General features: G+C 45.2%; 1 protein-coding gene across 1 annotated transcript in view; it reads left to right on the forward strand.

Moving 5' to 3' along the window:
• Positions 1 to 17,412, forward strand: part of MMS19 (MMS19 cytosolic iron-sulfur assembly component) — a 498,998-nt gene that overhangs the window by 399,105 nt on the left and 82,481 nt on the right. Inside the window, exon 22 of the mRNA XM_085606380.1 lies at positions 7,254 to 7,328. Within this exon, the coding sequence (XP_085462506.1) occupies positions 7,254 to 7,328 (75 nt within the window). The remainder of the gene's footprint in view (positions 1 to 7,253; positions 7,329 to 17,412) is intronic.

The raw sequence follows: 17,412 nt of genomic DNA on the forward strand, positions 1-17,412 counted from the left end.
CGGGAGACTGTTCAGGAACACCTTTAATGAACATATGCGGCATAATGCATTTCGGCTTGACACAGCCTTCTTCAGATGCCTAAATGTCAGGAGGCTTAGAGACACCTTGAATATGAAAGTCCCGCAGCTTCCCCATTGGTGGAGACCCGCTCCGCCCCCTTATCTGGATCTTGCTCACCGGCCTGCAATGCGTGAAAACTACAGGTCCCAAGATACATCTGTGATCGAGGTAAGGTGCTGCTGGGGGGGATGTACTGTCCGAATGGAGTCGCGGGGTGCAGGACAAACAGTGGTGAAACAAAATTGCCAATATCCTGTTTGAGTAATGTTCGTGGTGTTTCTTCGGGTCCCCAGACACCGCTTCTGCCCCACACTTCAGGCAACAGTTACGGCGGAGGCAGGAGTGAAATGCAACCTGCCCTACGTATCGCCGCCGTCTGGTGTCCTGAATAGAGGGGTGGGCCACGGGCCTTCCGATACCTCGGATCCCAAACAAATCTGCAGACGCAGCCACCAGCAATCTCCGTGTCCAACTTGTGAAGCGGGGGCCTCAGAGTCACGTTGCCGGCAGACGTGAAAAATATCCCAAACACCTCTTCCAACAAAAGAGCCGAGTCCTCCCGGGAGACTGTTCAGGAACACCTTTAATGAACATATATATATATATATATTCACTGAAAAAACCATAGGTTTCACACATGTTATAGTTAGCGGAAATTTTAATCATAAAAAACCATTGAAATTCCCCCGTTATAGTTAGTGCAGGCAACTATAACTCACGCGACCGCAATCCTCTGCTGATGACATATGTGTTAAAAATAAAAACGGCATTCTAATCATGTCTCTTTCATAAAAAACCAAACTGTCACGCATTAACTGTCAATTGACAGAATATTTTCCAGCACAGTCGCCCCGTCTTTCCGTCAGTGATGTGCACCTGGATGCGGAAGCACAGGAAAGGAACTGTTTATAAAGACGGGGCGACTGTGCTGGAAAATATTCTGTCAATTGACAGTTAATGCGTGACAGTTTGGTTTTTTATGAAAGAGACATGATTAGAATGCCGTTTTTATTTTTAACCCTGTAGGGATTCAGTCCGGGTTTTGCAAGTAACAGTTAAAGGCATGATGGGAACAAAGATAAAAAATGACTGGATGAACATTACTCGTAGTAGCACAGAAAGGGAAAAACCGTGGAGCACCTTTATTTGCTGGTTTCACTCTGTTGTCATCCTGTTTTTGAGTAAATGCAACTGTGCAACATGTCTGTATTTTTAAATGCGCACCCTTTTAAATGTTAAAAAGGCATTTTCTATTTCTACTCTTTTACGAATGTAAAGCTTTAAAAAGAGGCACCAATATGGCGCATGACAGGTTGAGAAAGGCAGCAAGACTGCTGAAACGCGTCCCTGTGATGTCCGTGTGTGGATTGTAATCATGCAATAAACGGGAAGAATACCCATGATTTCGAGTGCCGGCTCATCAATCATAGAAGATTGGGGAATATTTTTTCACATTTTCAGCGCTGGCGGCAGCGCTAACCTTTGTGCACCACCAGCGATCAGGCAGCACGCCAGTATACCGCAATTTGTACCTGAATATATATATATATATATATATATATATATATATTCACTAATTAAAACAAAGGTTTCAGGGATGTTATAGTTAGGCTTAGATGTTGCACACGCTAAATCATAGAAATTCAGCAGTTGTGACATGAGCTAACTATAACTTACGCCCCGCACTGCACTGCGTATGTATGCCCGCTCATATTACATCAGTCATGACATGGTCAGTGACATCACTCATGACATCTAGTGAATGGAAGTGTTTTGTAAAGGTTTCTGAGACTTAAATATATACTAAGCTACAGCAAAAGTTAAATTACTATTCTTTGTGTACTAGAAATGAGTGATACTATTTCTGACATATGTCATTTGATCTATAATCCCATTTTTAAATTAGGTGTACTATTTTTCAGTGTACTAGCCTCTACACTGACCAATGTCCCCTGCTGATGTATGTGTATGGTAGTGCTTTGCGACAGTCTAAGCTGTTAATTGAGACTTCACTCCACAGTGATGGCTGAGTATAGTTCTGTTTTATAACATACTGACCAGTTTCCTTAGACCTCTCTCCTTTGTGATGAATAACTGTAGTAGTTGATTGCAATAAATTCATCTATTCACTAAGACCTTTCTCTAGGGTGATGGCCTCTCTGCGCGCACCTTTCTCCAGAATGAAGTATAATTTGACTAGTTGTTTTCTTACCCAGTGGCCTCTTTGCTAAGACCTCTCTAATGGTTGTATGTTGTAGTGATTTGTGTAAATCTGAAATTTACACTAAATCTCTTTACAGGTTCACAAATGGTGTTGTGCATTGCAATAGACTAGCCTATACGGGTAGATGTTTTACTTTGGTCACTAGTGTTTAGAGTAGTGGTTCAGAAGAGACTGGACTCTCCATGGGAGAACTGTCTCTCACGTAATAATTGTGTTTTGTAGCTGATACGATTACAGTGAGTTCAGTGCTGTACGTCTGTCACCTGTGTGGTCGGCTTATTTTTAAAAGATTTAAATGGTATTTTATTAAGTATATTGAAGTTTACTTTGCTGGTTCATGTCATGTGTGATGTCATCAATGATGTCACTGAACATATCCTGAGTGATGTAATATGTGAGATCATAAGCAGTGCATTGTGGGGGCGTACGTTCTAGTTAGCTCAGGTAACTATAACTGCTGAATTTCTATGGTTTTGTGTGTGTAAAATCTGAGCCTAACTAAAACATCCCCCTAAACTTGCTTTTTTTCGATCAAGTTAAACAAAAAAAACTCAAAATCCTACCTATAACTTCCCTGTAACCTTTTCTTTTCTGTGAAGTACTACTTTTTTTTATGCTGTTTCCTATCTGTAACGTCTGTGTAACCGTTGTTTTTTTCCCAGTGAATTACAGTTTCTTAATATTAATTTCTAACTATAATGTCCCTGTAACCTTTGTTTTTTTCAGTGGATTTCACAGTTTTTTTTAAATATAAATTGTCCTACAATTTTCACCTATAAGTTTAATTTAGTAATACTATTTTTTACAGCTATGTTTATACAATTATTATTTATATACATTTTAACAGTAAAAACACAATTGAAGGTAATCTAATTTATGTACTTTGTTGTGAATGCAATAAAACAAGTTTGTTTTTGTTTTTTAAACCATTTTGTGAATCTGCTGATCTTTTCCCAACTTAAAGCACTCTTTCAAAACAACTACACATTTAATACAAGATTCACATCCGTAGCTGTATGGATATGTGAGAGAGAGTGTGTGTGTGTGTGTGTCACTGGCCATGTGGGTTTCTGTATGGTTGTATGAGAAGGTGCATTTGTCTGTGACTGGGTATGTCAGTGCCTGTGTGGGTGGGTGTGTGAGTGGCTGTGTGGTTATGTAAGTGGCTGTATGGGTTGGTGAATGGGTATGTGAGAGGCTGTAGGGATCTGTGAATGGATGTATGTGTGGTGTTGTGGGTGTGCGAGCTGTTTTGTGGCTGTGAGTAGGTGTGTGAGTACCTATATGGGTATATGACTTGGTGTGTGAGTGGTTTTGTGAGTAGGTGTGTGAATGGTGTTGGTGTATGAGTGGCTATATGGGTCTGTGTGTGGGTGAGAGGGTGTCAGTGGTTTTGAGGGTGTGGGTATGTGTCTGTATGTGTCAGTGAGTGGCTGTATAGGTCGGTGAGTGTGTGTGGGTCTGTGAATGGGTGTGTGAGAGATTGTGTTGGTGTGAGTGGGTGTGTGAGTGTATGGGTCAAAGTGGGTGTGAGTGGCGGTATATGTTATTGAGTGGTTGTGTGAGTGGCTGTATGGGTCTGGGAGTGTATGTGCAGGTCTGTGAGTGGGTGTGTAGGTCTGTGAGTGGGTGTGTGAGTGGTTATGTCGGTGTGTGAGTGGGTGTGTGAGTGGCTGTATGGGTCTGTGAATGAGGGTGAGTGGCTGTATGGGTGTGTGAGTGACTAGGGGTCTGTGAATGAAATGAAATGAAATGGCACTTATAAAGTGCATGGCTACCCTAAGGTCTCCCAGCGCAAAGAAACATGCCTAGCCAGTGAACGCTTTAGATGGACGGGAACAAGAACATCTTTAACTGTCTGCGAAAAGCTAGGTGGTTTTCTTCCAAATGAATGCGGTCTGGAAGAGCATTCCACCTCTTGGAGGCAATATAGGAGAAACGTCGGCCCCCACTTCTGGCACTGTAAATTCTAGGTACTATGGCCATCCGTTTATTTTCTGAGGGAAGAGCTCTGCTGGTATGGTAAGGGGAGATGATAGACTGTAAAATTGGAGGGGCTTTGGAGGCCATAATCCTGTGGGTAATGCAGAGGGATTTGAACTGGATCCTCTCTGCAATTGGCAGCCAATGTAGAGAGGCTATAGATGCTTGTGCCGATTCTCTGTTGGTATGTATCAGCAGTTTTTTTTATAGTGGATCGCGGAGAGCCCAGATAAAGGGCATTTGCATAGTCCAAGCGAGAAAGAATTAAAGCCTGGGCCAGCAGTTTCTTTGTACTGAGGGGGAGTAAGGGTAGGACTTTCCTTACCACCCTAAGTAATCCGTAGCAGCAACCTGCTACCTTCTGGGCTTGTACCTTCATGTCTAGCTTGTGATCCAGCCAGACTCCCAAACTTTTTATTTGGTCTTTGGGTGGCGGTATGCTGCCCAGGCATTTAGGCCATAGGGGGGTGGAACCTACTGGAAAAGGTTCCCCCAGAAACATTAAGTCTGTGTTTGCTCCATTTAGTTGTAGAAAGGAGCGCTCCATCCACGCCGATACTTTTTCCAAACAATTAGCTAGGTTGTTTGGCTTGTTTCCAGGTTGATTAAGGGAAACTATCAATTGAGTATCTTCTGCGTATGTAATAATTTGTATGCCAAAGGGTTCAACAATTTTGGCCAAGGGGCTCATATAAATGTTGAAAAGAGTGGGGCTTAGGGATGAGCCCTGCGGCACCCCACACCTCAGTGGCATACTCTTAGAGATGGAGTTGTCCTCGAAGACTTGAAATGAGCGGAGATCTAAAAAAGACTCCAGCCACATTAGCGCAGTTCCTGATACCCCTGCCTCTCTGGTCCTGGAGATCAGATCTAAGAGGACGATTGTTGCCGAGCCTCTGCAGTCTAAAATTTTTCTAGCTTCCTCAACGACACCAATCAGAGCTGTCTCTGTGCCCTGATGGGGTCTAAATCCTGTTTGCGTTGGAGTGAAAACAGTCATTTTCCTCCAGAAAGGTGGATAAGATGGAGTTGACATGTTTTTCTGCAATTTTTGTGATCCCTGGCAGGAATGAAATAGGGCGATAGTTGGAGAAAACTTTAGGGTCCGCCCCTGCTTTTTTGAGCAGTGCTGTCACCATGGCTTCTTTCCATAAAGAGGGGACAATCCCTGTACCCAGAGACAGATTGATACGTTTTAAAATAGTGGGGCCAACTGTTTGGAAAATGTGGTTCAAAGCGGTGGGAGGGGCCATGTCCCTGGGAGAACCTGATTTTAGATTACTAAGGTAAAGTTTAAGAGATTTAATATCCAGAGGCGGAAAGATCTCCAGTCTAGTCACTGGTGGATCTCCCCTATTTTCCAACGGAGGGTCATTTGGAAAGATAGTAGCAGAAGGTAATGCTAGGTAGATAGATTGAATCTTTGTGTGAAAGAACTCTGCTATATCATTGCAGCGTCCTATACTATCAACCGCAGGTAAGGCTGAAGATAGAGGGGTGGTTAGTGCTTTAAAAATCTTAAAAATTTCTGCGGAGCATTAGATGCTGAGGAGATTTTAGTTGCGTAATACTTGGATTGTGCTTTACTGATTTCTGATTTATACAATTTTATGGCTTCCCTGTAAACATGCTTCTTCTCATCTGAGAAATCTTTCCTCCACTGTCTCTCTGGGTGTCTGAATTGTTCTGTGGATGAATGAGTGGCTATGTGAGATATTGTGGGTGTGTGAGTAGGTGTGAGAGTGATTGAATAGGTCTGTGAGTGTATGTATGAGTGGCTATATGGATCTGTGAGTGGGTGTGTGAGTGACTGGGTCTGTGAGTGAATGTTTGGGTCTGTAAGTCTATATGTGAGTGGCTGCTTGGGTCGGTGAGTGGGTGTGGGAGTGGCTGTATGTGTCTGAGTGAGTCTTTATGGGTATGTGAGTGGGTGCATGAGTAGTAGTTTGGGGTTATAATGGAGTGTGTAAGTGGGTGTTTTTTTTTTTAATAGGGTGCTGGATCCGTTGATCAGTCACGGATTCACATGGGGGCTGCGGTGGAGCCATACACATGGAATTAAAATGTTTTTAGGCAGTTTTGTGCCTATCAATGGTCTCTTCAACTCCTATATGACACCCATGGTAGAGTACCTCTACCCTGACCCCTTCTAACAGTTTATACTTTAATTTTGAGGCTCCGGGACTGTGGCTTAATTTCTTCAATGGCAGCCGCAACTTTCCTGTCAGGTTGTGGCAAGCCAATCACGGAGGATCCTCATCAATAGATATATACAAATGCCTTTTTTCTTTAATAATTCCAAAACTACTAAAGGAATTTCACCAAATTACAAAAAGGTCTCTTTCTGGACCAAAAGCTAACATTCTGCCAAATTTGGTGTAATTCTGCCCAGCGGTTCATGCTGTAGTCATGTGTAAAATCCCTATGGGAAATTGCATGGCAAAAACGTGTTTTGGGACCCTCCTTTTTCTTGGCCAACTGACACCGACTAAAGTGAGTGGCAAACTAGTTTTGAAAAGTTTGTGATGATTCATCAAAAGGCGTGAAAGTTATTAGCAAAACAAAAATGTTTTGTCTATGGAAACTAGGTCCTAACTACAACTACCTGCTCGTGACCGCCATAGATATGTATATGTGTGTGTGTGTGTGGGTACACGTGTGTGCTTATTCTGTGTGTACATGTGTGTGCTTATTGTGTGTGTGTCAGTGTGTGTGTTTGTGTGTGTATATATATATGTATATTTGTGTGTATGTCCATATATCTTTATATATTTATATACATTTATATCAATAGATGGAAGAATTTTGCAGCTTAAGCTAATTTAGGTTAATTGTTGTAAATCTAAATCTGATGGTGCATGTATTGCAATTGATGTCCTGCACACAGCCAGCAGCCATGCTATGTAGGGTGTCAGAAATCTACAAACATCTATAAACTTGATTCACAGAAATTGTTATTCTCGTGCTGTCTTTTTCTGTCTCTAGGGTGGTGAGTCTGCAGCATCACACCAGCGTCTGGTAATTCTCTTGATGGCATTTGTCTGCTCCTTACCAAGTGATGTAAGTCTCGAAATAATATCACATTTCTAAAACGCATTTTACTAAAACTTGCAAAATAATAAGATAACTGGATGTGTATACAGTTAATAGAAGAGTTCCTATGGTAACTAAAATGTGCGGACTGTAATGCCTTTTCAGGTACTCTAATCACCAGGGATACCATATTTGTGTTGAGTGCTTTCTGCAGATTCATTATCTAAAAAAAGAAAATACCCAAACATTTGACAGGGTATGTAAACGTTTAAAGTTAGTCTGTGCGGTACCTGAACAACATTTCTCAGCAAAACTGCAGATATCGTTCCCTGAACTGATTTAATGGATCCTTAAAACGCAGTCAAGACATCAAATGTATCCACACATGATACAATCACAACATGTGTGTATTGAAGCCCTTTTTAACACAGATTTTCAATCTCTTATATGGTGAGGTGCAATGCTCAAAATTGTGGCTAATATTTACAAGGGCCACAAGGTCCAGGTTTTTGTGTAAGCTCTTAACTAAAGTGTATGTGTTTGGAGCATGACCTAATTCTGGGGCTTTCTGGTCTTGAGAGTAATTTCTGCGACAATCAGAGAAAAGGAATCACATGTTTTTCATTTTATCGCAAGAGAACCCAGAACCTGTCTGGTGCCTTTATGATCCCTTTGCACTCAGATACTCTGAATCATTTTGACTCTCCAAAATGTTACAGATCCAGCCTGATGCCTCTGGATTATTTTCTTAGATGAGTGTGTCTGCTGGAAGACTTATCCGTCATCGGAAAGGATAAGCAAAGGAAAATAACTATTCTTCCTTCTACATTATATTGGTATACAGAAGGTTACTGTATTTCAGGCAAACCAGGACTGCAACTTCCATAATGCATGGTGGTAACTGAAAGGCATGGACTGGAACCTCTGTACCCTGATAAAATGGTCAACAAGTAAATATGGATATTTAAACACGAGCAAACATTTTCTTATGAAGTAGTGCCTGAGCCATAAAAAATATTGTCAGTTTCCTGCTCTCCAGTGAGAACTTAAGCAGCACTTCAATTCTGACATGTCCCTGTCTACTCCTTTCCTGGTAACATGCAATCAACTACAGACATCAATAATGAGTATTTTCGGTAAATAAATCTGTTAGCCAGTGACTTTGTAGCACCATTTAAAAATACAACCCTGTTCCTTCTTACTATCAAACTTTGTTGGAGTGGCAATATGTTTATTATCAGGTTAATATTCAAAATGTTGTTTCATAGGTGATACTGTATCTCCCTGCTCCATGCTGTATTGCACCACTGAACCCCATTTCACCACTTTTTTTGGCACAAAGTCACAGGGGGAGTTGACTGAGAGATGAACTCGGTCAGGCAGGAATAACAGCGCTGAGAGAGGATGTATGTTTCCTTCCCCACAGTACCCATGTCTGAAAATACCGTCAAAGGACATAACCAGGGCATTAGAATGGTTTCCTTCCATCAACTGCTCAATTGAGGCAAAAATTACCTTAATGGACCAATCTCGGGGTGAGTTATCACCCAAAACCCAAAATTAAATTTGTAATAGAAAGAAATAATTTTGTCCAAGAAGATTATTTAATCTTTTTCTGAAGGCATCTTCATTTTGCTCTGTTCAATATTAACTTTTTTATTTTGGGTAAATAAATTGTACTCCCCCCCCCCCCCCCCCTCCTCCCCCCCACCCCCTCACCTACAAGCATTTTACCTTTAGTAAATGCAGAGTTTGATATCCAAATAACAGATCTTCATTATCAGAGGCGGAGATTATGGGGGTGTGGGAGTCGGAATAGAGCTAGAGGGTGTTGGTGATCCCTCGGGGTCTTCGGCCTGTTTCTCTCTTTTAAGTGGAACGTTATTTCCAGTAGCTTCCCCGTCTGTTTGGGCTTCTTCGCGGTCTTCGGTTCTCCCACGGAGGCTCATAGGAATAAGTGAGAGAAAAAAGGAGCCGTCAGTCCTCTATAATAGGCCCATAAACTAGGGCAATCCCGTCACCATAACCAGTCGGTGGTACAAACGAGGTTCTTTGGTAAGTCAGGGTCACTCGTGAGGGGAATTTATGTGCCTAAGGGACAAGGGGGGGAAAAAGGTGCACGAGGGTTTGTGCTACGTATCACGTTTAGACCAGGGGTGGTTAATCCTGTGTGTGGGTAGTGCTTTTTAATCTCAGTGAGCCTTTACAGTTCTTAGACGTTTTCTTCCCCCACCCCCCCTCTCCTTCTCCCTCCCCCCCTCTCTCTCTCTCTCCCTTCCCTGACTCTGAGTACTCACCGGCTCCGCCGCAACTCTCCAGAGTTGCGGCCGCTCTCCAGCCTCCTCCTGTGGGGACCACCAGTCTTCACACCACTGCTCGTCGTCTTCTCTGTTTTCTCCTTCGCTCTGCCTGGTATCTTCGTCTCCTTCCGATTCCGCGTTCTCCTGCTTCACCGTTTCTCCGCTCTCTGACTTCCTTCTCTCTCCGGCTTCTTCGCGCCCGCTGGGTGCTGATTGGTCCCTTTTCTCTTCCGCCTGGTGACTGCTTCCGGGGTTGCTCCCTCCTTCCCTGGTGACGTCCTGAGGAAGTGGTTCCTGTGTGGGTAGAATACGGAGGGGTGTGTTTATCCTCCTGGAGGGTGCCATAAGGGAAGGTGGTGTCTGGGTCCTAACTCCCTCCGTTACGACATACGGACCATGGACGGGATTCCCTCTGCACCCCCCCACAGGGGGCATCTGAGGAGGCTCCCTTCTGTGAGTTGGGCGGGGTCCAAGGTTGGTCAGACCCACGTGTGTACTGTTGAAGGGTCCTTCCCGGATGATAGACTTGGATCTTTGACAGACCTTCCTGATAGATACATTGTCCAGTGAACCTCCCTCCCCAGTATGCTGGAACATACAGTCTAAGGCACGTTGGGGTGTGTAACGTATACAGGATACTGTGTAGAGATCTGGCGATAACACCCTCAGGACTACCTGGCTTTGGTTTACTTATTTTTCATGTTGCTTACTTTCTTTTGTAAAATATGGCATGGATTCTTTAGTCACTGTAACTCCTATAGGAGAGTTTTTTTTTTTTTTTTTTAAAAACCTTTATTCTGTAAAATCATTGACACAGCTATTCAGCCGACAACCCGGAGGTACGGCAGCTTTAAAAACACAACACATGCTAGCGTCAACATTCCAATGACAGAAGAATCAAAGGTTCTGTTTTAAATAAACACAAATCCAAACCTAAACACAAGCAAGGCGATGAGTACCGTAAGCACCAGAAGGGGTTCTCATCAGGGGATGCGAGCCCCATTTCGTCTACCAGGCACAGGTCTGTAGTAAGGGAAGGGAGGGGAAGTCAGAGACTCAAGAAAACATACACATATCAGCAAGAAGTTCAAAGCCGGAAAGAAAGCTAAGGGGAAAGCTGCTCCTCGGGCGGATCCGGGTCCGGGGGCAGGCATATGCCCCCTCTGTACTGGTTCCAGCGCCCCCATACAGAGTGCCATTTCCGAGGGCGCCCTCGAGCACAATACACTGTCTTCTCCCTAAACATGCTCCAATCCATGTTTTCCGTCAATGTAGGAGGCCCATTAGAGCCCCACAGACGAGCAATGTCGCGCTTGGCAATCATGTTACCCAGGGTCACCCACTGAGTCTGTGCCGCGTCGTGGTCAGTAGGACCCCAAACATTCAGAAGACAACACCGCGCCTCAGGCTGCATGACGATGCCCGTCACCTCCCCCATCACCTCGTGGATGCGCCTCCAAAACTCCATAATCGCACCGCATTCCCAAATAATATGTAGGAAGGTGCCCACCATACCACAGCCTCTCTTACATAAGCCCTCCTCAGAGAAACCCATATGGACCAGCCTGGGCCCCGTCACGTAGACCCTATGGAGTATTTTAAGCTGCACCAACCGCAGGCGCGCGGGGATCGCGACCTCTTTGGGAGAGGAAACTGCGTACTGCCAGTCCTCGTCATCTAGTTCAAGGCCATCCCTGGTCCATTGAGCACGTAACCCTAGAAGAAGATCTGCACGAACATTAATAAGTTTCTTATAAATGAGCGAGATCGTGCTCTCTGGCATATGGCCATCCAGGATCCGGTCCTCCAACGGAGAGGACTCGGGCACCTTCTCCCCGTCTACAAGAACTGACCGCAAGGCGTGGAACACTTGAGCGTATCGGAAGAACTCCGTGCTCCCCAGCTCATACTCCTTCTGCAGCTCCTCGAATGATTTTATCCTACCCTTAACCAAGAGGTCTCCAACCCTGGATATGCCGATCAGGTCCCATTTCTCAAACCCTTTTGTATGCCAAAGCTTACCCAGAATATCGGAGTCAAATAGAGGGGTGGCGAGGGTAAGCTTACCCTTCCAGCCCAGTGAATCCGTCGCAACCTTCCATACATGCACAGCCACCCTGGTGGGCCCCGTTAGGGTTAAGTCTGACGACTTCGAATACAGCGCTCTGGAGTAGTTACCCCCACGTAGCAACCATCGGTCCATGGCGAAACCAGGGCTCAGCGCCGGACCATATACACCATGGTTAATCGCACTCAACTGGGTGGCCCAATAATCTATAGGAGAGTTTTAAGCTGAGCAGAATATAATAGTTGATAAAAGAGTCGAAGTTTATACCATCTGGCTTGACAGATGTCCTTCAACAATGATAACAAGATCCCTACGTACATAAAGACATTGATACTATTGTGCTCTCCCAAATAAATAGTATTTTGTGATATGTATCACCGCTGTTTTTTATTTTATTTATTTTTATTTTGAAGGTTTTATATAGCGCGAACAAGACCCTTGCGCTTTACAACAAAAATAGGAAATATTGGGAATAGATGTATACATACAAAATACTAATTGAAATATTAGTCCGACAGTGTTGACTATTACAGCATAATAAATATTAACATGACTGCATCCAATAGTTCAAGTGAATTTGGCCAAGAAAATCGATTTCACTTCTTTTTTGAAGAGTGCTGTGTTAGGGTTCTGTCTTATTTTTGGGGGCAAAGCATTCCAAATCCTAGCTATTGACATGTTTAACTGGAATACCGGTTTATCCCACTGCAAGTTAGTACAGATGCTCGTTATTTGATTAACTCATGAATAAGCTAGTATTATACAACTGACTGCTCGTACACAGATTGTTGTGTGTTTGATAAATGCCAATAAAATTGTTTAAATGGAAAAAAATCACTATGTCTTACATTTGGCATGTACATGATCCTACCTGCTGTCTTTCCTGGTATGCAAAACTTTCAATAAAGAACAATTTAAAAAACAATCTTTATGGACATGCATATATACGTATCTATGCATTTGTGGCATGTGCAGCTGTAAATACATTTGCTGTGCATACGTCAGCAATCTAATGTTAGGCTCAGACTTGTTTTTGTTCAAAGAAGTCTTTTGAGACACATTGTATAGCAACTCCTCCCTTACTTGGTAATGCACATAGGCATCAACTCCATAAATTAGATTTCTTTTTTCCCGCTGTCCGGTGTACTTCGCCGGGCCGTGAGTCAACGCCACGTGGCAGTCCTTCTCACTGTCGCGGTTGGTCCTTCAGATTCGCAGCAACCATGTTGTCGATTCCCTACTCGGGGAATCTCCTACTCTCGGGCCTCTTTCATTGAGTCTCACGCTCGAGAATATTAAAACTGTGATGGAAAAGATACCATTCCAATACTGTTCTCAGTTTTACTCAAGGTGCTTGTGGACAGACTAGCACAAGGTTTGCAACCTTTGCTATCACCAGACCATCTCGAGGCTGCTTGCTCCGCCTGCCTTGTAAAAAAGACTATCCAGAATAGTCAAGACCGTCCACTCACTCGGCGTGCCATTGAACAGCTGCTTGATGATGATACCCCCACATCTTTGGGGAATAGGTCAGAGGGAAGGAAGCAGAAGGAGACCGCGCTGAACAGGCTGCGACCTTCAGTCCGAAAGCCGATTTTCTGTGTGACTCCAAGAATCCAAATCCACAACCAACCCCAGCTCAATGTCAGAAGAGATTTGGAGACACAGCATTCTGGGTTGCCACTGCCTCCCAGCCATTGTCAGGTCTGACCTAAGACTTTGGAGCCGGCTCCGGCCCAGAGCCAGCCGCATAAGACCCAGCCCGCCTTGATACCAACAGCTTTATTGTAGCACTCGCTGGTTCGACGTTGGCTCCAAAGGGCACCCCGGAACTGAAACACAGTTCAACATCGAAACTGGCCTCGAAACCGAAACCTCAGTGTCCAGTCGCCCGTCCACAGCCGACTCCGAAAGCCAGGAGCTTCCCATTTTGCAGCACCTTCAGGAGAAGTTTTAATCTCGGCAGTGAGGTTGTTCATTCACCCTCACATGGGCAAGATCTTTGCTAAGCCCCTGCCACAAGTGTAGCAGATTGTCTCTCGCAAGAGGCAGCTCACATTTGGGTAGCAACAGACGTTGGAACCTTCACTGCCCCCAAAGCAGAAACAATGACAAGATGGGGACACCAGTGCACTGCCCCCATGGCCTGCTCCTCAATCACTTAATCTTCCTCCCCCACCTCTGCCAACTTCACCACTCCCACAGGGGCACTCACCCTCTTCACCACAGGCGGTGTCTACCCGTTCATCCAATGGGGAGGAAGCCTTCACCCATATACTCCTATGATGTTCCTTACGACCAGGATGACCCCCAGGATGATTATAGGTTTTGTACCTGCAGGTGCCAATGATCCAGACTTGTACCCTGCCAAACACTCCGCTCCTGACAATACCTCCTCATACCATGAGGTTATCCACAGGTCAGCCACCTTTCACAAGGTGGATCTACACACCATATCAGAAGAGGAGGATTTCTTGGTAGAAACACTTTCCCATACTCAGCCTGCTACGTAATTCCTGTTGATGCTTAAGGGCATGCGTAAGCCTACAAAGTAGGTGTTTTAGGACCCAGTCAAGGACAGACTTGTCACCCACAGGGTTGACAAAATAATATAAGCCCTCACCCTCTGACCCACCCAACATTAGAGGCCAGCTCTCCCTTTATTTGTTGGTAATGCATGCTTCCCGCAAACGTACCAACGCCAGGGCACTGGAACCCCCCACGCACAGATAAAAAAAAAGATTGACACTGCTGGGAAAAGAGTTGCCTCACAATCAGTGACTCTGTGTATGACCGGGCCCAGTGGGAGGAAATGGCGGAGCTCATACAACATCTCTCTGACCAGTACAGGCATCGGGTCAGGAGATTGTGTTTGAAAGAGACCCCATCTACAACCCATTAGATGTGCCCTCGATGCAGCCGGCACTACGGTCAAGGGCATAATCTCCAGTGTTCTTATCCACAGGCATGCTTGGCCTTGTATTTCTGGTTTTAAGCCAGAAGTCCCACAGCATCTGATCAATATGCCATTTGATGGAGAACACCTCTTCGGCCCACAAGTTGATCAGGTGTTGGAGAAAATCAAAAAGGACACCATTACAGCCAAAGCGATGGGAACTCTCCAGTCGCCATCTTCCCGTTCACATTTAGCCAGCCACAGTTTCGTGGCAGTGTGAAAGTTACCTCCTCCAAGGCTTCCTTCGCTATCTGAGGCAACAGAAGCAGCCCCAAGCCTCCCGAGGATACTCCAGGAGCACCTACGGGGAAACAATGCCAGAGGTAGAGGTGGAGCGGCTCAAAGGAGCAGTCCCGACCGAGCAGTGACTCCCTCATCCTCCCCTCTCCCCTGATCACATAACATCTGTTGGGCGGCGTTTGCAGGGGTTCCTTCCACAATGGCAAAACATAGCCTCAGACCAGTGGGTCCTGGCCATTGTAGAGCACGGTTACTGCTTGGAGCTCGCTGCCTCACCACCAAACATCCCACCATGCAAACACTTGCTTACCCCCCCTCGCCCCCAACACTAGCAGCTTCTCCAAGAGGAGGTGGACCCGCTTTTACTTGAGGGAGCCATAAAGACGGTGTTGCCTCAATAACGTGGCATAGGGGCGTACTCTCTGCACTTCCTGATCCTCCCCCAAAAAAGGCGTGTCCCTCAGGCCCATTATAGACATTTAACCACCTTAACAAGTACATCTTGCTGGAGCATTTCTACATGGAAAATCTGTAGGACATAATACCACTCCTGCGGCAAGGCAACTTCATGGCAGGCCCTTGAGTTGAAGGATGCCTATTTCAACATCCCAATCCACCCTGCAAATCGGTGCTACCTCAGATTCATGGTAAGTGAACAGCACTTTCAATTTAGGGTTCTGCCCTCTGTTGTTACCACCTCTCCTAGGGTTTTCACCAAATGCCTGGCAGTGGTTGCCGCTCGTCTGTGGAGGACTGGCAACCACGCAAGCAAGAGACGGTATCTAGCTCACACACAAATCACCTTTGACCTCCTTCACAATCTAAGTTTCACTATCAACGTGGGCAAATACCTCCTTCAGCCACTATAGATACAACTCTTCCTAGGGGCAATACTGAATTCAGTCACTGGAAAGGCTTACTGCAGTCCTGGTTGAGTCCAAGCCTTTCAGTCCCTGCCACCTCTTTTTCAATCAGGTCATCACTTAACTGTATGCACAGTGATTGCCCCTACATGGCATGATGGCTTCCTGCATTGGCATGGTTTTCCATGCCCGATGGCACATGCGTCTGCTCCACGAGTACAGTGGTGGAACAGCAACAATTTGTTGTGGAGCAGGCCTTTCCTAGACACAATTCCTCATCACCATGGACACCTCTCTCATGGACTGGGTGGGGGACACATCTACAAGACATCACTGTTTAGGGTTTATAGACTCCTCTCCAATGGACATTTCACATAAACTATCTGCAGTTGTTGGCAGTTCAATTGGCTCTCAAGACTTTTTTTTTGCCAAGTTCGCCTCAAGACAGTCCTGATCAAAACACACGACTGCCATGTACTACCTACAGAAACGAGGTGGGGTGGAGTCACGCACTCCTCACAGCTGTCAGGGTTGGCATAGGACATTTTCCGCTGTGTGATCCCTCACCACAAGATTCACCTCCTCGCAGAGTACCTTTCAGGAGGGACAATGACTTTGCTGATTGCTCAGCAGGATGCAGCAACAAGACCACGAGTTGGAACTCCACCCATAAGTCCTGCTTCCCTATTTTCAGCTTTGGGGGTTTGGGTCTGTTCACAACCGCCAATTCCCAAGCTTCGCCTCCAGGTTTCCACACTCACAGTCCATGGGCAATGCACTGTGGATGAATTGGTGAGGGATATTTGCCTACGCTTTTCCATCTCTCTCACTCTTGTACGTGATTTGGAAGCTTCAGCAAACCTCTTTTACACTAATCCTAGTGGCTCCCACGTGAGCCAGGCAACCTTGGTTCTCAACCCTCCTCGAGTTGTCAGTAGTCCCTCATGAGAAGCTCCCCAGCAGGCCACCCTCACACAACACCAGGGAGCCCTCAGACATCCCAAGCCCTGGCAGGTCAACCTAGCAATCGGACACCTCAGGTCCTAAAGTTTGGTTGCCTGAATTTTACCAGAGTGCATGATCATCCTCAGTGAGACCCGCCACTCCAGAACTCGTGCCTGTTATGCTGTAAAGTGGAAGAGGTTCATCCACTACTGACTGACCAAACACATAGACCCACTAAAACCAACAGTGCATGACATTGTTTGCTACATGTTGCATTTATAACGCTCAGGCCGTCTTACACATCCATTTGTTTACATTTAGCTGCAATGGCAGCATTCTTGCAGAACAGGGAGCATTCCTCTCTGTACAGATTCCCTGTTATTAAAGCTTTCATGAAAGAGCTCAAGAGGGTTATCCCTCCGAGAATACTCCCAGTACAATCCTGGAACCTCAATGTAGTCCTTATTAGATTCATGGGGCTCCCCTTTGAGCCACTTCATTCTTGCCTGCTACATTGTTTAGACTGGAATGTGGCTTTCGTAGATGTGATCACTTCCCTCGAAGTTTCTACCCAAGGGGATCTTTTCTTTCCACCTCAGTCAGGCAATTGAACTACCAGTGTTCTTCCAGCATCCAAACTCAGTAGCAGATAGAGCTTCTCACACATTAGAGGTAAGGAGGACCCTCATATACTACGTTGATAGGACAGAGCCATTTAGTAAAACGCATGTTATTTGTA

The sequence above is a fragment of the Triturus cristatus genome, chromosome 1_2, assembly GCF_964204655.1.
Source record: "Triturus cristatus chromosome 1_2, aTriCri1.1, whole genome shotgun sequence".
NCBI classification, from domain to species: domain Eukaryota; kingdom Metazoa; phylum Chordata; class Amphibia; order Caudata; family Salamandridae; genus Triturus; species Triturus cristatus.